The sequence below is a fragment of the Colossoma macropomum genome, unplaced genomic scaffold (assembly GCF_904425465.1).
Source record: "Colossoma macropomum unplaced genomic scaffold, Colossoma_macropomum, whole genome shotgun sequence".
NCBI lineage: Eukaryota > Metazoa > Chordata > Actinopteri > Characiformes > Serrasalmidae > Colossoma > Colossoma macropomum.
This window is the reverse complement of record NW_023494787.1, coordinates 40943978-40966918: the sequence shown is the minus strand read 5'-3', so window position 1 is coordinate 40966918 and position 22941 is coordinate 40943978. Positions and strand designations below refer to the sequence as shown.

The 22941-nt window shown below is 40.3% G+C and overlaps 2 protein-coding genes across 2 annotated transcripts; both read right to left on the bottom strand.

Annotated features, from left to right (window-relative positions):
- Positions 1-231: 231 nt before the first annotated feature.
- On the bottom strand, positions 232-5428 carry LOC118805119 (leucine-rich repeat-containing protein 4). Its single transcript, XM_036565728.1, has 3 exons — positions 4738-5428; positions 1957-2294; positions 232-1139 (listed from the first exon to the last, which is right to left on the bottom strand). Exons 2-3 carry the CDS (start codon positions 2230-2232, stop codon positions 369-371), a joined length of 1047 nt encoding a protein of 348 aa, XP_036421621.1. The 5' UTR covers positions 2233-2294; positions 4738-5428; the 3' UTR covers positions 232-368.
- Positions 5429-9459: 4031 nt separating this feature from the next.
- lsm12a (LSM12 homolog a) lies at positions 9460-22733 on the bottom strand. The gene is made up of 5 exons (XM_036567379.1): positions 22580-22733; positions 15988-16121; positions 14900-15009; positions 11683-11809; positions 9460-10231 (listed from the first exon to the last, which is right to left on the bottom strand). The coding sequence occupies exons 1-5, from the start codon at positions 22704-22706 to the stop codon at positions 10139-10141; spliced, it is 591 nt and encodes a 196-aa protein (XP_036423272.1). The 5' UTR covers positions 22707-22733; the 3' UTR covers positions 9460-10138.
- Between the last annotated feature and the right edge of the window lie 208 nt (positions 22734-22941).

Sequence of the window (22941 nt, the reverse complement as noted above, 5' to 3'; positions counted from 1 at the left end):
CAGGAGTCGTCTGCAGTCCGGAATGAAAGTGCACTGGATTCAAGCATCACTTGGAAATTATATTATATACAATGCATTATATTTTAAACCCTCTTCTGTGCTGCCTAAGACCACCTGTTCGGTGTGGGATAGTGCAAAGAGGTGTTCAGATGGAAATCATCACAGATGGAAAATCCTCACTCTTATTCACACACAGACAAATTTGAAGCCCTTCAGCCATCAACAAAAACAAGTCAGACCAAGTACATCAGTGGACCAGTGGAGCATATCTTGGCTATTTGACTACATTTAGAAGGAAAATTTAACTGGAAAACTGCAAAAGTTTGTAAAAACTGTAAAGAGCTGTGCAGTAGATTTGGAATCTTTTTCTATGTGCCTGTCTCCCCCTGTTCCCAGTGTTTGCTGTGCTTCTTCTTCTTGCGGTTGCGTTCGGCCACTATAAGCGCTCCGAACACGGTGACTAGCACCGTTCCAGTGATGACCAACACAGTGACCGTCTCGGCCACACACAGCTGGCTGTCCACCCAAGCCAGCGAGGCCCCAGCCAGCTGCCAAGGCTGCCGGCAGGTCACATTATGGTAGTCGTCCACATGCAGATGGCGGACGCTCAGCAGCTTGCTGAAGACCCGGTGCAGCTCGCAGTCGCAGTGCCACGGGTTGCCAGCCAGCTGCAGGTGTGTTCCGGCAGTGTGCAGGTTCAGGAAAGTCCGGAACTTCAACTGCTCCAGCTGGTTCCTCTCCAGACCCAGCAGGGCCAGACTGCGGAGAGCCGCCAGCGCATTCGCCTCAATGTGTGTTATGTTGTTGCCGCCCAGCAGCAGCATCTCCAGGCTGGGCAGTGAAGAGAAGGCGCCATCCAACACAGCAGTCAGTCGGTTTCCCTGCAGGTAGAGGTGCCGCAGGCGGGACAGGCCGCGGAAGGCCCCGGGCCGCAGGACGCTGATGCGGTTGTGGCTAAGGTCCAGCTTTTCCAGGCTCTCCAGACGCTCCAGGCACAGCGGCTCCAGCATCTCCAATGCATTGTGTTCCAGTCGCAGCTCCTTCAGGGAGGAGAGACTGTCAGAAAAGTCTGCAGGGAGACGGCTGAGGTTGTTACGGCTCATGTCGAGCTTTTCCAGATAGGACAGTGAGTTGAAGGCCTGAGGGAGGCACAGAGAGAGCACATCAATAATAACTAACTTTTTTAGGTATTTTATTTTTTTCCTTTCAGTCCACTTATAATATGCTTGCATGGTTTTATGTACACTCTCAGAAAAAACAGTATGAAACTGTCACTGGAGCAGTGCCCCTCTTGTCACTGGGGTGGTACCCTCAGGGGTACATCTCAGTACTTTTAGTCAGGGAACATAATTGTACCATAATCCACTGAAATTATATTTTCTAAGTTGTACTGACTCCACACACCCCGTCTTGCCTCCAGACTTTTTACTTTGCTGTTCTGTTTTAAAACATTAGGTTATGAAAAGGTACAAACACGTACTTTTCCACTGAGAAAACTTTAAGTAAAGTTCACAATTGGACCTTAAAATCACTGTTAGAGGGTAAATTTACACTGTTTGTACCCTGATAAATGAAGAATGTACCTGCATAATACCTTAACAGTAGCAGTCAGAATTCATTTTTCAATCTCTCATTATATCTTTGACTCTTACCTGTTAGAATTAAACAGGCTGTTTTGGTACGGTTTCTATGAGACTGATATATGTGAATGATCTTTGTTCCTATTGGCTGATCCTTTCACAAGAAAAATGAGGCGCACCACGTTTAAAAAGCATAATATGTTTGCTTTCCAAAAGTCAGAAGCTCAACGTTGAATTATTTCCTTTATTTCCTATTGCCTTCCACTCCAAAAACTCTAATGGACATGGTCATTTTATAGGTATAAAGTTAATTAAACTTCCACGTATGGACAAACTAAAACCTCCATCTCTCCAAAGTACAGCAGAACTCACTGACCTGTGTCTTCAGTTCCTGGATGCTGTTGTCTGCCAGCACGAGAACGCGCAGTGACCAGAGTCCAGCAAAGGCGCGGGCCCTGATCTCTGCTAGCGTGTTTCCTCCCAGGTCCAAAAGCCATGTCCCATGAGGGAGGCCGTGGGGCACGCTGACCAAACCCCGCGAGCGGCAGTCCACCAGGTCCGAGTGCTCAAAACACTGACAGAGATAAGCACAAGGTCTGGATCCCCGTCCAGGAGATACAGCCAGCAAGAGCAATGTGGAAACCACCAACATGCTGTCCACACACAGCAAAGGTCAGATTCTGCTCAGCCAACACTTGCTCTCCACTGAAATGTCTAAAGAGAAATATGAAAATGATTACTATTGGTGTTTTGTAGCCACATGGAAGGCCATTTCTGCCATTTGAAAAAAAATGTGCAAGTTATAAAAACAGCAAATTTTCTCATTATGACTTAATGTCTCATAATTTTGATTTAGTGTCTCTTAAATATTACTTAATATCTGATAATGAAGTTTCAGTATGCCAATTAGGAGATACTGTCTCATAACTATCACCTTCTATCTTGTTATTATGACTGACTCATGGATACCAGAGATACTACAAGATACAATCTCATTGATGAACTGCTGTCTTATTATGGCTTACTATCTGCAATCCTAACCTTTCATAATCATAAGAAATTCTCTCATAATTCCACTGAAACGTTTTTAAATGGCAGAAACACACTTCTACATAGCCAATATCGTAGAGGTGCCTTAGAAGACATTACATCTACATTAAAGGGATAAAGTGTGAACAGAGTTCAGAGTGGTTTGATGTGAAATGCTCCTTTCTAGAGAAACGTATTGAATCAGAATTGTTAACAGTGGTGGTGATAGAGACCAGACATCTGAAGAGTTTAATGTATCTAAAAGCTACATCACAGAAAGTACATATAAAGGTTATGAATATGCTGCTTGGCATTGTTTGATGAAAGTTTTGAGATACGTTTTTGGATATTATGGATAAGTTTTGGATATCTTTAAAAATATGTTTTGAAAACCATTCATGGGAGGGAGGAACATGCAGGATTCTGTAAGGCAAATAATAGTCCCCAAATAATTTTTTTATGGTTTAACACTGTTTTAGCATCACCAACATGACATATAAAACATAAGAATGTTCGCTGGTTAATTTGGACAGTAAAAAGTAAAGTGTAACAGTAACAGTAAAGTGGCTATTTGTGTTGTATAATGTACATTGGGAGCTCTTGTTCCTATCACCACCACCGTAAAGAAAATCTAAGACTGCCACGTTTCTCTACAATGTACTGTTTGACATGAAAACACTCTGAATGACTCTGTTTACATCTCAATCACTGAATTACGCAGAATTAAAAAGGGTGAAATTCCACTTTAAGTTGGACTCTATTGTTAACTATTCACACAAATATGGAATAACAGGGTTCTGGCTTCAAACATGCATTTCAAATGCATATCTTTCATTAGCTTCATTTACAGTGACTTTATTCAGTGTTTGGGGAGGGAAATTGTGCTGATTAAATAAAAAGCTTTAGCACTCTTTGTTTGGCATCCAGTATGCTGGACATTTTAGGTAGCTCTACAGAAGCAGGAATGTCACCATACTCAGTTTTATGTGTTTCTACAGAACTCAGTCTTTTATCATTTAATAGATTTCATGTTTTCTTTCTCTTTTACTTCGTCATAAACAAAAACAAACGGGGCAGCTGGCGAAACAGACACTCATCACCTTAAAGATCAAATCAAACACTGTTTCTGAATGATCCTGTACTTATTTTATACAATTTTTTGTATGTATGTCACTCTAGAAGGTCCCTCTTGTAAAAGGTTACAAAGAAAATAGTAGATATTTAATTCTACATACACAAATTTTCAGATAAAGTTTAATGTCCAGTGATCTGGACATCTGGACATTACTCAGTGTAGCAGATCATGCTTTGAGTATAACATTAAAATGCAATCATTCAAGACTTTTGTTTATTTTCTTGGAAGCAGAGTCTTATCTTTATTTATGAGTGATAGTAGATGATGTTCTATAAATTTGGAGATAATATTGTTTTTTAGTGATCTCAGTGGATTTCACTGTCCACTATACTGAACATTGGAATTAGGTACATAAAAACTGTGCAATTTTGAAAAATTAATTTTTTATTATGATCAGGATAACAGACCAAAACTAAAGGCTGTGTTTCAGGAGCATTATTTCAGTCTAGGACACTAGACTAGCATATAAAAAAGTATGTAATATGTATATTACATTAAAAATATTGTAATATAGCTTATCATGTTTTCTGTTCTTTCTAATCAGTGACTCCGCTTGTTTAAACCACTTGTTCATTTTAGTCATAGTAATGAAAATCGGTGTAAATGCTTTGCATTAAAAAAGCTATTAGTTTATTATTATGAAATAAAAATGATTTAATATTTTAGACGCCACTGGTGGTTCCAGGAGTTCAGAAACCTTTACATACGATTGTTCATACAGTAAACACGGGAAAAGATCGGAGCTTGTTTTGTGTCTTGCGTTGGTGATAAAAACTGTGTTCATTTTTAAACTCTCACATTTCACGCGCCGAAGTCCAGATATCACACTGAATATTCTACACTTCCCAGTAAACAGAAAGAATAATTTGCTCGTTATTTAGTGCGCAACACAGAAAAGGTTTCATAACAAAACACTGTTGTTTTAAAGTGTGGACTGAGGAGAGGATACTGAGTTGCATGCAGCTTAAAACAGGTCAGTCGTGCAGGACTCACCACGGCAGCGCGCGCTCTGTCCGCAGCGTCTTCACTTCTCCCTCCTGAGCAGATTCACAGCATCGACCCGTTTTCTCTGAATGACTGATACATCCTAACGACGCTGCTTTTCCTCCTGAGTCCACATTTACTCCCCTCATCCAAACTGTTCTCTCTTCCCTCTTCCTCCCTCTCTCTCTCTCTCACCCCTCTTCCTTCTCTCCTCCCCTCTTCTTCCATCTCTCTCTCTCCCCTTTTCCTCCCTCCCTCTCTCTCTCTCTCTCGGATTGTTGTTTTCCCCACAGTGCTCACTCTTCTGTGTCTGTATCACACTAATCTCGTCCAAATGAGTTTCCATTTTTGACTTTGTAAGTAAATCTCCAGCTGTCACAATAAAAGCTTTCGTCATATTTTTATAGAATTCATCCTCGACATGTTTCTAAACGCGTCTGCAGGTCCGTGAGAGCTGCACTCTTTATTAAAGAGACGCTCCGCACAGAATCACAAATATAACCATCTCTACCTTTCATGTAAACAGGCCTGCTCACTTTCGAACACGGTGCTGTAAGAGTTTCCGGTTCGAAACCTCGTCCTGATGATGTATCTTGAAGATGGGAGGAATTAAAAAAAAAAACTACACGTGCTTTATTAGCCTGGACATCAGTGGTCTATGCCAGCAATCAGGAGGAATGCATGCTGGGTATTGTAGTGAATATTGATGGACGAAAACAAAAAAGAATACATAACAGTGAGGCTGATGGATGCTGGCCCGGTATAAAAAAAGGGATTTTGATTATTTTCTAAGTGAAAATTAGTTATTGCCTCCTCTAGACACACTTCTGCAATGCTCTATTACTGTTTATTTGTAATATATATACACACACACACCTTGTGTCTGTGTATTTATTTGCATATATACACCAACTACCATACGCAGCCACAAAATATTGGCACCCCTGGTAAACATGAGCAAAACAGGCTGTAAAGACATTCTTTATAGCTTGTCCTTTTGGACCTTCAGGAAAATCCTGAATCATAAAATAAATGGTGTTTTTTTTTTCAAATTTGTGTGCCACAATTGTTGGCACCACTATAAATTCTTTTCCTAGGGTGAAAAGTAAAACTGCATTCCCATTCATATTTTATGTTTTTAAGTTCACTTGAGAGATTAGGAACACTTGGTCAGCCATGACTTCTTGTTTCACTGGGGTATAAATATGAGGTAACACACAGGCCTCAGTCATTAAACACTATAAAAAAAGACCAGAGAAAGCAGCAGTGATGTGCAACAAAAGGCTGTTCAGCTGCTCAAATCAGGAAATGGCTACAAGAAAATAGCTAAACAGTTGAAAATGCCCACATTTCCACTATCAGCGCAAAAATTAAGTAGCTTCAAACAAGTGGGGATGTTAAGAACTTGAAAGGGGATGTCTGTCTTCACTGACCTCAAACACAGTGAGGAGGACGGTTCGAGTGGATAAAGAATCTCAAAGGATCACAGATGGGGAACTTAATACATTAGGTCTTGCGGTCAGAACATCTCCCAAACCACAATCAGACACCACCTATATAACCACAAGTTGTTTGGGGGGAGTAGCCAAAAGAAAGTCTCTGCGGTCAAGGTCCAGCAAACTCAAGCTCCTACCGTTTGCCAAACATTACTGGAGCTTTCAGTGGGTTTGTGTTTTATGGTCAGATGAGACCAAAGTAGAGGTTTTTGGCAACAAACACCAGAGCAGAGTTTGGCGTGGACACAAAGATAGCCATGCATGTGAAGTATGGTGGTGGATCTGTGATGTCGTGAGGCTGTTCTTCTTCCAAAGGATACATGGTATCATGGACTCCATCAAGTACCAGCAGACGTTAAATTAAAACCTGACTGCCTCAGCCAGGAAGCTTAAACTGGGCCATAGTTTGGATCTTCCAGCAGGACAATGATCCACAGCACGCCTTAAAATCAACACAAGAATGTTCACTGACCACAGAATCAATGTTCTGCCATGGCCACCCCAGTGCCCTGACCTAAACCCCATAAAAAAACCTGTGGGAGGAATGGAGGAATGGTCTGAGATCCTTTGCTATGTGTTCTCCAGTCTCATTACACATTACAGGAGACTCAGAGCTGTTATTGTTGCAAAAGAAGGCTACACAAAGTATTAAATGAAGGTGTGCCAACAATTGTGGCACACACAGATTTGAGAAAAGGTATTTATTTAATGAAAGTTTTAGGTTTCAGTGATTCCAATACGGATTCACAAACTTTTCCTCACAATTGCAGCAGCGCGTACCTCGGCCTCTTAACTCAATTTCAGTTGCTGCTGTTAGTAAAGGAGGTGAATGTGATCTGCCACATGCTCTTCGTGCCACCATATTATTAAACCCTCCTGTCTAATCTTCATTGTGAACTGGAGACATCTAACCAGCGGAGCTGCTCCAGTAAGAGTAGGGGGGCTGAAACACGAGGCCATGGCCATTTAAATAATGCAGTAAAATGTGTCCACCGAGAGATTCCCGTTTCTGCTTGAACAATGGAAATATACTCTGTGGTATTAGCCTATCAATCATTCAGTGAGTCAATAGGAGTAATGACAGAGGAGAGAGAGAGAGAGAGAGAGAGAGAGAGAGAGAGAGAGAGAGAGAGAGACACCCTCAGTCACTCAACTATTCTCATACCATTGTGGCTTCAACAGGAGCACAAATCTAATAGTGCTCAAAATAACATTTTCTATGTTTTTGGTATTTTTCTTGTGCAATTTGTGCTTCAAAAGTGCAAAATTAATCTCCCATAGCCTTTCATGAGGCATAGAAAAAGAGCAAAATCACTTTTACAAACTAATAAGTTGCTAATGCAGTATTCTCCAGTAGTTATGCAGCTGTTTCCAACTGATGATAAAACCTGATAAACAGAATTCAGGTAGCACATCTAGGTTTGAATGTTATGGGGCAGTGATGCGTTTATGTACATCATTAATTGACACCCTCATGTGGAGAACCACAGTTAACTGAAGCAGTCAGAATCCTGGTTATTGAGCTAAGAGGTAAATACGTTTACAGTAAATATCTCTGGTGAATTCACTGATGATTCAGTCATGTAATATTTCTGGTCGTGTAGGGGCGTTTAAAACCCAGAAACGCTTTTTGGAACGCTAACTGTTTTCCAGCCTAAAACTAGCCTTTAATTTTGTTTATATAATATGGTGTGGAGCAGCATCTCTCAGCCTCATTGGTTTGATAGAAGTCATGATTTTGCATTTTTAATTAACAACCTGATCAGCCATAACATTAAAACCTTGTTTCTACATTCATTGTCCATTTTGTCCACACAGGAGCACTTTGTGGTTCTACAATTACAGACTGTAGTTCATCTGTTCTCTGCATACTTTGTTAGCTCCCTTTACCCTATTAGTTAATGGTCAGGACCCCAACAGGACAACAATACAGCAGGTATTATTTGGTTGGTGGATCATTCTCAGCACTACAGTGACGCTGACGTTGTGCTGTTACGAGTGGATCAGATAGTTTTTAAACGCCTCAGTATCACTGCTGGACTGAGAATAGTCCATAAACCAAAAATATCCAGCCAGCAGCGTCCTGTGAGCACTGATGAAGGTCTAGAGGATGACCAACAAAACTGTGCAGCAACAGATGAGCTACTGTCTCTGACTTTACATCTACAAGGTGGACCAACAAGGTAGTAGTGTCTACTAGAGTGGACAGTGTTATATATAAACAGTCTGTTTACAACAGATGCAGCAATGGGTGTATTTTTCATTTTGGTCAGGGTCCCTTTAAGAGAAGCAGTTTTGGTGACAATGTTTGCTGACAATGTCTTCACAATGAGAAACTTTTGACCACACTACATGAAAGTTAAAGTATACTACAAAGACAAGACTCCATGTGATTTTTCTTTTTTTTTTATTTCCATGTTAACTATTTAAAAATAAAAAATAAAATACTGGGAAAGAGTCCTAAGCAACGGCAACTTCGTTGACACAGAGTAAATGTGAACTGCTATGTAACGCGAATGGCCGTCACAGCTTGGCGCCACTGGCAGAGCCTCCATCAGGCTACGAGTTTCCACGAGGCTGGGAGAGGGAGGAGCCTGGCTTTAGACCACCTGCCACCTTTCCCCCCCATCTCAGTCTCTAACATGGCAAGATATCTCTTAAACACATTTTCTTTTTCAGAAAAAAAATTACAAAGAGTTTCAATCAGGAAAAAAAAGATCTGTCCCATCCCGAAAACTGAAAGCCTGAAAGCATGCGAGATATGAACTGACAAAAGCTGCTGTCACTGAAACATGGCGGAATGCACAGTAGAGGGAAGCATTAAAAAAAAAAACAAAACAAAAAAAAAAGTCACAGAATGATGTGTTATAACAAAAAGAGGTCCTGTTACGGTGGAAGAGGTATTCAACACGGTTTCATGAAACAGTTATGACAAAGTTCAACTGCCACATGCAGGATTTTTGCTCCTTTTGAATCTCCATCTCTCCCCAAACTATAACAACTGCCAGTCTGGAGTTTCACATAGAGAGGATATGCCAAGATCTCACTGGCCATGTAAACAGAAGGCGTACAAACAGTAAAATAATCAAGAGTTTTGCTCCTTCGTCTAAAAAATGACAGTGAAAATGCCAATAGAAAAAAAACAGAATAGCTGGATGGTGCTATGAAAAAAGGTACAAAGCAAGCTGGGTAGAAATGAGCTATGATGCTTCTGAGAATGTTTCTTTTTATTTATTTTTTTTTTGAGATGACAAGACCAACTTGTGTCCAGCACCTGATGTTAGGTCACAGACAAGGAGCTGCTGTCTGAAGGGTTGTCATCTGCCAAGTGCAACTTCACCGCCTGTCTCACAAACATTTAGCACTCGCTTCATTTCAGTCAACTGTTAGAAAAATAAACCACGCTATTTTCACCCAGACTGATTTAATTATTGAATCAGAATCTTTTATAACTTAAGTCCTTTTTTCTCCAGTACCTTTCAAGTCACATTTTGTTCTGGGGGGGGGGAGTATGAGGAGGTATAGGAGCTTATGAAAAACAACCTGATATTTTTCAGGCCTCTGATTTTTCTTGGCTAACATGGAATGTGTTTGCATGGATTAGCAGTTGGAGAGAGAGAATATGGGTGGGAAAGGGGCACACATGTATTTGATGGGAGGGCTGAATGGAAGGGTGGTCAAGATGTTCTGTCATAAAATTAAATCTTCTGAAAAACTAATTCAAGGGCTCATATTTTGCCCTCTCTTTTTGTTTTTATACTTTATTTTTTTCTCCAGACGTCTAGGACGGCTCCACTCACAACGCAGGCCGCAGCTACCTCAGCCTCGGTCGGTTGATTGAAAATAAAACTCCGAAATAAAAGGAAACCCAAAAACTTAAAGTGCCGGCATAGCACTCTGCACGGAAGTCGCGCTCACGCTGACAAGGCCGAGTCCTTCTGTGTTTGCTGTGCTTGTGACCGCTGCACGGACTTCTGGTTCTCCACGTCGCGGAAGTGTTTCTCAACCTGCAGAGGAGGCAGACACCTTTAAACAATGGCTTAACCTTAAAGCCATAGCTGGGCGAAAAATCTCATTTACACAATTGTCGCCTTGTGTTTGCTTTAGTTTTACGCTGGAGCTAATGTACAGTCATAGCAAAAAGGGTTCTATACAGTACTAGAAAAGACTATGACTTGTAACAGTAGTGGAAGCCTAGTGGAATATATATATAAAGAAAATCATAAACCATTGCTTTTACTAAAGAACTATTAGTGAACCATTTTATTAAGGCTGCTAGATAACAAGTAATGGAAGCTTGGAGACCACCAAAACAGACTTGCTTATGGTTTCTGACTAGGGATGCATTGATACCGCTACTGGAATCGGGCCGATAACATGCTCATTTACTCATACTCATACAAATTTCTTCTTCTGACAGACTTGTCTTAAAAAATAATAATAATAAATAAAAATAAATGATAATAATAATAGTAATAATAATAATAATAATAAATAATAATAATAAATGATAAGAAGAAGAAGAAATAAAAAAAAAAAAATTAAAATCAAAAATCAGGCTTGAAGATGAGCACTTCCGCTATGATGAGTACTTTTATCCATTTGCATAGATCACAGTAGTAGTGGCACACCTACTACTGAAGAAACCTCACATACAATTTAGAGCAGTATACCTGGTTATCCGGGATCACAGGCTCCCAGACTTGTCTGCGAAACAAGCTGTAGACCAGCTGGTACCAACCGCGTGAGTGACCATAATATTTTCCGAACTCCAGCAGCGTATGAGAGTTGGAACAGTGAGTATATGGGACAAGTATGAGACAAATGACTCAAGAAAAACTAAAGCTTGTTCAATTACTTTCAAGCGCCTGTATCGGTCCCAGAACGCAACTGCTGCACCATTTAAGGTGGAACACAAAGTCTGAACAGAAAGTTGCCAAACAAAGGCAACCTGACCTTTGTAGAAACAGATGTGACTCAACATTTAGCACCATTTTTGCCAGAAAGCAATACAGACATACTTTTATCTATATCTTGTTCAGTTTTGTTATTATTTTAACACACAGAACCATCAGAAATTTTGACTGTACAGTGATATCAATTTTTGCCATCTCCACCTAGATACACATAGCATCATACACAAGTCTGTTTGAGATTTCCTAAAACCTTGACAGTCTGAGGCAGTGTGTGACTGAGGCACTGTGTGATTTAGGAATGTAGTTTGCACGCTGTTAACAGGTGGGGTATAAGCTGCCATTACTTGCTAGCTGCATTAGCCTCATAGCTCTAAAACTAAAGAAACTAACATATCCTCCATAAAGCTAACAAGACAAAATAACTGCAGTCAGCTTAAATTTTTGCGATTTATTCCTTTCCTCCCTTGACCCAAGGGAGGAAAGGAATAAAGGGAAATGACACTGTCCCATAATTGACCAATTACATGCTGAGCTGAACTTACTATTTTGCGTACGTGGGCTAAAGCGCTGCCCTCTTTGCCTCTGCAGTTATCCACTCGGTAAGGTGGAGAGATGACAACATCATCCATCACCACAATGTTCTTCTCCTGCCACTTGCAGTCTTTGATGCTGTGCCAGAAAAATGGGAGAGAGCTTCAGAAACACAGTCCAAGTGCAGTTACATGCAAAGCAGATTTACAGAGTCAAGCTTAGGAATATAAAGAAAGCCTCTGTCCTGTTTTAGATTTCACAATATACAAATCAAATCAATAAATAAATAAACAAACAAATAAAATCCCACCGTTTCCAAAAAAGTTGGGATGCTGTGTAAAATGTAAATAAAAATGAAAGTAATGATGTGCACATCATTTAAACTCTAGAAAATGGTACGCCAGCACAATTTATCAAATGTTAAAACTGAAATTTGTTTTTGAAAAATATGCCCATTTTGAATTCAATGCCAGAGACACGTTTCAAAAAAAGCTGGGAGGAGGCAACAAGACTGGTTAAGCTGTCTTTTAAAAAAAACACCTGGTGAAACATCTCACAACTAATATGTCAATTGGCACAAAAAAAGAGCATCTCAGAGAGGCTGAGTCTTTCAGAAGTAAAGATGAGGAGGAGCTCACCACTCTGTGAAAGACTGCATGAGCAAATAGTGCAACAGTTCAAGAATGACATTTCTCAACATAAAATAGCAAAGAACTTGGGGGTTTCATCATCTACAGTACATTATATCATTAAAAGTTTCAGAGAATTCTGAGAAATCTCTGTATGCAAGAGACAAGGCTGAAAACCAATACTGGATTGGTGTGATCTTCAGGTCCCACTGTCTGTGAACACAGTTTGTCGCTGCATCCTTAAATGCCAGTTCCATCCAGATGACTTCTTTTTCAGGGAAGGCCTTGTTTATTTCAACAAGACAATGTCAAACCAAATTCTGCATGGATTACAACAGCATTGCTTCGTAGTAAAAGTGTCCAGGTGCTAAAATGGCCTGCCTGCTGTCCAGACCTGTCACCTATTAAAAACATTTGCATGCAATATGAAATGAAAAATACAACAAAGAAGACCCTAAAATGTTGAGCAGCACTCAAGCAAGAATGTGAAGACATTTCCCTTTAAAGCTTCACCTTTACACTATGGTCTAAGGCCAATATGTTTACTTTTGGAGATATTTTTGATGAGGGGGGCCTCAAGCAATTCACTGACATAAAAGAATCCCACACCATCCCAGGCTTCTCCTATTTTTTAATACCTTAGGCTTCGTGCATCGCTACAAGCATAGGATGGTCCCAGGGCACACTCCTCTAGAAACGCATCCTTTGCTTATCTTCTTCCAAGTTACACTCATATCCTGGGGCATGGTATGTGTTATTTATAACAAACTTATTTCTAACACTCCACATGTGCTCGAGGTACAAAATATTTGGACCCGTGACCTAGCCATAGAGGACTCGGATCTGGATTGGGATTCAATTTGGAAGAATATATTTCACACCTAAAAATTTCGCTCATCAGATGGTCCACTATAAATTTGCACACAGATTTTATATAACCCCTCACTGTGCATTCCAAATGAAACTTTCCACTGGTTTCTGCTCGGAGACATTTCAGTATTTACTTAACTTGAATCCCAGTCCAAAGACAACAGTAATGGCTTCTCTGACAGCTGTGAAATAAGCAATTTTGAAACTTCGTACAGAATCGAGCGTGCATTTAAGATCTACATTCTTGCTCATTTTACGGATGTCATGGTACTGGAGCAGGCCACTGCCAGACTGAATTGAGCAAAGGCTGATACTATGGTTGTTTGCTCTGCAGCATATAATCTGTTAAAGTTTGGAACGGGACCTTGTGTAATTAAATTTATTTTAATTAACTGTGCATCTTTGTGTATGTATGTTCGTTTGTTGGATTGTCTGTTTTGGTACTAAAATGTACCCAACATTTTTTTTCTCAAAGAAAACAAAAACAAACAAACAAAAAAAACATTACATCAACTGGTCTCCTAGGTTCCCAAACGCTTAGTGTGTTGCTAAAAATTGAGATAATGCAACAAAGCGGTCAACATGCTCCTGTCCCAACTTTTTGAAACATGTTGATGGCATCAAATTCATTTAAAAAAATAATAATAATACAATAAAATACTTCAGTTTCAACATTTCCTATTCTGTCTTTGTACTGCTTTCAATTAAATATGGGGTCAAACGATTTTCACATCACTGCATTCTGCTTTTATTTACATTTTGCATGTTGTGTCACAACTTTTTTGGAAACAGGGTCATATGTAAACTAGCCTATAAAAATGTACAAGTAAGAACACTGAATAAAACATCATGGCAACTTTTCCATACACTAAATTTATCTAGTCTTGAGCTAAAGTACACAGTGAAAGAAACATTACAGCTCAGCTCAAGCTTAAATGGGGATTCCACTGATTTTGTAGAATTCTGACATAATTAAATGGTTAATATTATTCAGAGTGATTTGATGTAAAATATTTTGTTCTAGAGAAAATTACAGAGCCAGAAGTGCTCACAGTGATGGTGACAGGAACCAGACTTAAGAGTTTAATGACTCCAAAACCTTACCTCACAGAAAGTTGTTACATGAAATTGTTGAACTGCCTGAGAGATTGTTTTACGATAGTTTTATGTAAAAGTTCTGGCTTTTTCTTTCAATTTATTTATGGTGGAGAGGTTTATTCATGCAGAGAGGTATTTTAAGGCAAAACAGTCCCCAAACAAAACATTTTCAGATTTACTACTATTTTACCACCATCAGAATAGAACATAAAATGGCTAGATTTGTGCAGTGGGCACCCCTGGTTGCTCAACAATTAACATTTCCTATCAAACCACTCCGAATGACTGTTTCTCTCAACAACTGAACTATTCAGAGTTTGAAAAATTGGTGGAATTCCTCTTTAATCTGTTTCTACAAAAGCAGCTGCCACGTTCCGCAAGATAAATCTAGTGTTAATGTTTGGTGAAAACAGCAGATTATTCTCTAGTGTCCAGTAATCAGCCAAATGTTACATCTACAGCTGCAATCCGGAGAAAGCAGGTTTACACTATACTGGCCAACATTCAGAACCATTCTTTTTGCTATCACACAACGCTGACATCAAACGTCCAACATTTTACTGGCCTTTCAACGAAGGCATAGTACTAATTAAAACCACGGTCATTTTTGACGGAGCTGAATAGCACTTACGTTTTATGAATAGTCTGGAACAGCTGCTGGCCCTCCACTGAGACTCCAGCACTAATTGCATAAGCCTGGGACAACTTGTCTTCTTTTTCTGCCCGAGCTCTATTCGCAAGCTGCAGAACAAAAGAGTGGATGAACAAGAAAGTGAGGGCATTTCAAACAGTTCAAAAGCGCTGTACCAGTAACCAGGGGCCACAATTAGTCACCTTGAATCAAACCAAATCCTGCACATTCAACAATATATAACACAACACATGAGACTCGACTCAAACCGCAGTAGTCATGGGCAGAATACTGGAATACTGGAATTCTTCTTCAGGTACAAGTCTTGTCATAAATGTTTAACTGGCACGTGCCAAATGCGCACAGATAATGCAATATACATTCAGTGCCAACCACGCTAACTGTAGCCCGTTTAGCTGAATGGCTGAGTCAGGGATGCTTGTGTTATATTTTAAATGAAAATGCAACAGGCCCTCCATCAACTCCTGCTGTCTAGGCCAGTACATCTCAACTAGTCCACTTTGTTTAAAAAGAGATGGCTGGTCTTTTGGGCTTAGCCGGTGCCTAACTTGGACACCAGAGAGCTTTGCTCTTGTACCACCTGAAAAGCCATCTGACTCGGTCAGTAGCATCAGACACCAGTGTGATCAGGGCCTCGTCTGCAAAACAAGCCGTTTACCAGCTGGTACGAGCTGGAGGCACGAATATATGGGACGCACATAAGAGAAATTTGACAAACGTGAAGCTTATTATTCGAATTTCCTGTTCCACCTTAAATGGTCCAATAGTTACATTCAGGAGCCCGTAGGGTAGCCAGAATGTAACTGCGGTTCCATTTAAGGTGGAATGAAAATTCAAACTGCAGAATAACATCAGCCATGACATGAAACAACATTTAGCACCCTTTTTGCCAGCCTAGTGTTAGAAAGCTAAACTGACATAGGTTTACCTATATATTATTCAGTTTTGATTTTACCATTTTGCATGACAAAAATATTTCAGGTTTACTGCGGTTGTTAAAAATGTTCTTATTAAAAAGTGAAGGACATTTCAGAGTCATGTACGTTCAAAGGCTTGTTTGGCCTTACCTTGTTAAAATTAAGAGATGCTAATGGTGGAGGAGTCGCAGTGCGGTCGTTGATAATGTTCACCTCGGATACATAGGCTAAATTGACGAGAACCACATCACTAAGGTTGGGCTTGCCACTGGATGGGGCGCATTCTGGAGAAGGACAGTCAAGGCAAACAAGTACAACACACAGCAGATACTCAACAAACATAGTGGGAACAGAAATAGACACTGACAACAAAATGGTAACTGGGACTTGAGTGCATTAATCACAGCCTATTAATACAATTGTGCAGTCCCATACGTAAACAAAAGCAGCACGTTTACATTACTGTGATGTAAATTATCACAATATGCTATCCTGAGTATATTATGGGTCTCATCAGTACTTACAGAACTATAAATAACTACATGTTTGATTAAAAAAAAGATTAAAGAAAAAAAATTATAGAGGAGTATAGAGGGGAGCGGAGCAAAACAATGTGGGGTATAATGTAGCACAGATTCTTTTTGTAGTTAAACTGTAATGTAATTTAATGTAAATCAACAAGTTTAAGTAGACCATACTTGGTAAACAGCAAATTTTCACTGCAATAAGACATATTTTTCCAGATTCAACTGGAAGAATGTTTTCACCCTGAATAAATGTTTTTTGTACCATAAAAATATGTTTTCCATATTTTTTATGTAAGTCACAGAATTCCCATCTGTATTAATTTATACACGCTTAGTGGCTGTACTACAGCACCATTCTGAAGCAATTCGCAACGAGAGCTAGCTAGCACAGCCTCAATACTGTGGGGTTAGTTGTAATGTGGTGTCAATTTTACTAGAGGGTTTTTAATGTACATATTTATGAAAAACATGCTGTAAATGTCATGTAAAAATATACATTCACATCAACCATCATAATGGAGAAAAAATGTGATCACAGCGATTTTTACCATGGCATGACTGTTGGTGTCAGACAGGCTACTTCAGTATTTCTATAACTGCTGATCTCCTAGGATTTTTACGCAGAACAGTCTCTAGGGTTTATTCAGAATGGTGTGATATAGAAAAGCATCCAGTGAGCGGCAGATCTGCAGATAGAAGCACCTTGTTGATCAGGTCATCGAAGAGTGGCCAGACTGGTTTGAACTAACAGAAAGGCTACAGTAATTCAGATAACCACTCTGTACAATTGTGGTGAGCAGAAAAGCATCGCAGAATGCACACGCTGAACCTTGCAGTGAATGGGCTACAACAGCAGAAGACCACGTCGGGCTCCACTTCTGTCAGCCAAGAACAGAAAGCTGAGGCTGCAGTGGGCACAAGCTCACCAAAACTGGACAGCTGGAAGACAATGATGAATGAATCTGATGGTCTGATGAATCTCAATTTTTGCTAAGGTACATAGGTGGCACAGAGTCATAATTTGGCACCAATAGCATGAATCTATGGATCCAACCTGACATGCGTCAACAGTTCATGCTGGTGGAGGTGGTGTAAGGGTGTGGGAAACGTTTTTTTTTAGTAAACTTTGTTAAAAACACTGTTAAACTACGCCTATTAATACCCATCATATATTGCTTGAATGCCACAGTCTATTTGATTAATGGCTACTTCCAGCATGATAATGCACCATGTCACAAACCAAAAGTCATCTCAGTTTCATGAACACAACAATGAGCTCAAAATTCTTCAGCGGCCTTACAAATCACCAGATCTGGATCCAATAGAACACCTTTGTGGCAGAACGGAAGACTTGCAGCATGAAAGTGCACCTGAAAAATCTGCAGGAACTGCATGATGCAAACATGCCAACATGGACCAGAACATAGGCCCTAGCAAATACTAGTAAAGTGTTTTTAAATTTTGTTGTGCCAATTTACTCTTTCATTTGTGGCAGAGAAGTGTAGGCTGCTTGTATACAGGAAGAGTTAATCTTGGTCAAATACTTTCAAAATAATTAAGCAAAAACCACAACTTGTTAGGTGTGCCTCATGCTCCTCTATAGCAACTCCTCAATGGAACAAAAAGTACCTGACTGGGTGTCAAACCTTCAGTTATTTTAGTAACTCACTTTTACCAGCTGTTTGATATCTCCTCGTGTTCCTTCTTAAATCATTTATTTTTTGTATTTTTTATATTTCTACAGCCTTGATTAAATATGGCACTACTGTTTCGCAGATGCATTTTGTCCAATCCAACTTGTTCACAAATCTCAGAAATACGAAATACTGTGACATACAGTCATATGCAAAAGTTTGGGCAACCCAGTCAAATTACATTTTGTTGCTTTTTAAGTGAAAATAAGTTACCACATCCTCTAAAGATAACATCTTAATGCACATGTACTGTTTATTTGGCCAGCAAATAAACAGAATTTGTTCACAGAAATGTGCAGAGAAATGCATATTTAAGTTTGTTCCTTCTGAGGAGGTTAGAGGTGAGAAATATGATGATATTCTACCGTTACTGTGATAACGTCTGTTGAGAACAACTGTTTGTTTCATTAAAGACAGCATAATTAGTCCTTTTTAATAGGAATTGGTGCAGAAGTGTCAAAGTTGTTGTTTCTAAATGTCAAAAACATTTCTGTGTGTCAAAAAACCTTGATATTTTCACTTAGAACAGTAGCTCCCAACCTTGGTCTTGGAGTAACCTTTGCCCCGGACATTTTAGCCCTGTGCAGGACGGGGGTACTCCAAGACTAGGGTTGGGAGCTTGTGACTTCAATCAACAAAATGAAAAATCAAAACGCGTGGAGCTAACCAGGGTTATTCAAACTTTTGCATACAACTGTACAAGTACTATGATGTTATATTCTTGCAATATCACGCACCCTTATTTTAAGGCAACAGAGAGAAACAGTATTAAAAGGCTGATGAAATTATGCTGCTCAAAAACAGCTGACAACATAATACACAACCTAATGTCGCATTAGCACACAGTGCCAAAACAGCACTAATACTGACTTCTTCTGTACAGGAAATGCACAAATTCCATTACTACTTCAAGAGACATGACAGTCGTAACCATTTCCCCCTCACATCCATGCTGGCTTTTCCCTCCTCACTACTCAAAAATCTGCAACAGTTAGTGTGTAATTTCTAGGTAGAGTGGAAATATGTTCAGTATTCAATCCTCAGTTGTTTCTGCTCTAAACAGAGTACAGTACGTCTCCAAGCTTTGGGTTACTGTGCCTGTGGCCTTCTGTTACCACCTAGTGGGCACACATGCTGGTGTAATACCTGATGCTCTGCCAACCTACACTGAGTGACAAAAGAAGTTTTAAACTTCAGTAGCCGTGGGCAAATTCCTCACCCTTCTGGCTCCAGTGCCTTTCAATCGCACCCACAGGGCAACACTGGCTGACTCGCCAGCCGTCCACAGGCACACTTGTCTGCCGCCAGGGAGATGGGTCTAAGGTTCACCAACATTTCAGCACTTCCTGTGACACATAGCTTGCCAATTTTACAGTAAGTTGTAAACTCAATAGAGAAAAGGGGGAAAGTCTGGTAGTGGAGGGGAGATGAGCCCATGCTTTCTCTAACAGACTTAAATTTGAGCTAAGCTGTCATTTCAGTAGTAATGACTGTGGCTCAGCAAAACCCTCAGTCAGCAGTCTTTCAGAGCACCAGGGTGGTAAACAGAGACGGCTGACGAATCAAAGGAAATATCTGAATAAATGTATGGAGAAACATAAGTGCACATGCTTCCAGACACGTCTACTGCATGACACAATTATGCACTTAACATGCTACCATGCTCTGTGGCATGTATAAAAACACTAAGCAGGCTCAACTGTGGATCAAGAGGAAAAGATCCAAATGACTTTGAAAGACAAGTTCATTATTGGGGCACAGACTGAAAAAGCTTCAGTCAAATCAATAGTAAAGACTATCAATAGTATCAACAGGAACAATGACTCTCCACAAGTGCATGTGTGACGCTCAAGCTAACAGTAGTGGCCTGAATGTTTGACCCCTTAGACAATCACTGCAAATCAGTACAGCGTTGGTCTCACTGATCACCTTTCTCCTATGATTTCTATCCTGATGAGAATGGCCTCTTTCAAGATAACACTGATGATGTAAAATGATGTAAATCATATGCTATTCGCAGTCAACAGATTTTAACTGAGGGAATATCTTTTGATAAAATGGTCTTCCATCCCTCCAGTACAGTTCCAGAGACTTGGAGAATGTATGCCAAAGCACCCTAAAGATGCTCTGGTGGCCCAACACCTTTCCAAGGCACTTTATATTACTTTTCCCTTTAACTGTCACCTGCAAACGTAGATATGAAGCAGTTCATATGAAAATCAACAGCTTGTCAATGTTACACTAAGCAATAGACTCAATAAGGAATTCATTCAACACAGTAGTGGAGAGGACAAAAAAAAAAAATCTACTCTATTTTCTCTTACGCTATATAAAATTAACTTCAGCAATATTCTCACTTTCGACACTCCTAACCATGACTTCCAACTGCCTCTTTTATAGCTCTTACAGTATTATATAATGGCAGTGACTATTTACACCAAGCGAAAATAGTGTTAACCACACAGCCTGGCTATTTGCACTAACTCCGCCTGGTAAATCATGTGACCACAGCACACCAAAACGCTTATTTCTGCTGCCATTTTATAAATGGCATAAACACTGAGCTTTGGGAGAAGCTCAAGAGAGAAGTGGAGAGTAGGGTTAGAGAAAATAATATTACCTAGAAAATGTGAGTGCAATTCTCTATTCCCTACTTAATAAATTTTATATCTACAACACCAGTTTAACAGTAACAGCTGCTGAAGGACAGTAGACTGAAGCTGGTTGCTACAGCATAACAGATAAGACCACAGCCCTGCACGTTTGAGACTTGGGTTTGATTCACTGCCCTGGAAAAAGGGGAATTTGCACACGACTGTGAATACTTCTCATACTGGCAATACAAGTTTAAGTCAAGAGAGTACGTATTTTGGGGGGAGAAAAAAAAATGTATTACTGAAATACGGGCTAATATTGCTGAATCAGTAACAAGAAATAGTACAAAATAGCATGTAATCTTGTAACTGTAAATAGCACGTCGTTTTAATAGGAAATTTTCCGTTACAGACTACAGGGTTCTTCACTATTCATGTGTAAACACAGAAAAATTGGCTATATCAAACAAGAAGTACAGGTTCCTTCAGGTCAGCAGAGCAAACGACACCGTTGGAAAGTCGTTGCTCATCATGCCTCATTTCTGACCTTAGCCTGTTAGCTAGCTAGCTAGCTAGGCTTAGCCATCACTCAGAGATAAAACTCAAGTTTTAAGTGTCCTTCTAACACAAGTGCCTCAAAGAAATGGCACATTTCACAGTGCTGACTGGAACAAAAACTGAAGAGCTAACGACGAGCAAGCAGCTAGAAAAGCCTACAGTTACACAGCAAACGTTATTAGCTTAGCAGGCTAGGTTAAGCTAGCAAGAGACCGAGTTTGCACCGCAATGAAGTGAAACCCACTGGTACACTTCACTCTCCGCTCAGAAACAATCTGAAAACAATAGTATCATGTAACACTCGCACTTCCAGCTAAACGACAGAAACGGGGAGCCGTAGTAGCAGCCAAGTGAGCAAAGCTAGCTAACGGCGCTAGTTAGCTAGGTTAGCTAGCACGGCAAGTTTTAGAGGTGAACTCAATGTGGACAGCGTTAATCTCGTCAACTTCAGCGAACGCGGTAATATAAATAACAGTATATGATTTGATGCTGGTCAACAAAAATAAAAGAAGCGAGCCAGCTTTAGAAATCCATATCAGATGCTCTGACAGCTTAGGAATCACAGGAATCACGTGGATCAAACCGGAGGGTGGGTAACGTTAGGTCACAACACAACCGAGTCCAGCTTTACTGGCTTAAGTGTGATGTTTAGATGTGGATTTTACACTAGCTATGTAACTAAAACCCATCACAGCAAGACTAGGCCAAGACTTTGCAAGCTAGCCCACAGTTTAGCTTGCAATAGGCAGCATAAGCAACGACTTACAGCTTGAACTTCTCAACGACTTTACTGAGCATTTGCTGTTACATTTAAAGCTTCCCTTCGAATAAGATGTAACTAGCTAACTTAGCACAACTCTGCATGCCTTCAAATCACTTCACTGGGCTTTGTCACGTAGCTACATAGTGTGAAGTTAAATCAGAGCTACGAGGCTGAAGTCAGCCTATTCTCCAGCTTCTTGCTCGAATTTCCCCGTTCCACCTTAACCGATCAGAATGTAACTGCTGCACAATTTAAGGTGGAACGGGAAAATTCGAATGAGAAGCTGACTTCAGAGTTTAACCTTTCAGACGGAGCTGCTTCTCCAGTCCGGACTTAACATAGTGTTTTCAAGCCCCAACACGCCCATGAGAACCCACTGAATGTTTTACTACTCGAGTGAGGAGGCCAGGCGGGTGTTTTAGAGGAGAAAAGGCACTAAACAGTTACAATTCAGTATTTAGTGACACGGTGAACCAGGGATGTGTAGAGGCGGAGCTGCGCGGATCTGTTTGGCTAAAGTCACTACTGTCCCCCCCGCCGCCTCCTCCTCCTCCTCCGAGGAGCTCAGCCACGCTGTCCGTTAAGAGAGTTAAAAATGAAGGATACTCAGGGTCAGCATCTTGGTGTGGTAGTCGAAGGCGATGACCTCCCCCTGGAGGCGCTGGCCCAGGCAGGTGAGGCAGGAGACGCTGCTGCCGATGCTGAAGTACTCACCCGCAGCAGGAGCCGCCATCTTCCTCCGCCCGCACACTGACCGAGAGCGCCGCTTACGTAAAGCCGCCGCGTCATCACGCCGCTGACGCAGGACTGCGACATAACGGAAGATTTCTCTTTTTCTTTTTCATCTTCCGTAAATCAGAGTCGCAGCTTTTCTAGGAAAAATACTTTTTCTTACCGCACAAATCCTATTACTTCTCCTCAATGTGTCGTTAATTATTTTATTTTATCTGCAAAATTTTTGTATTCAC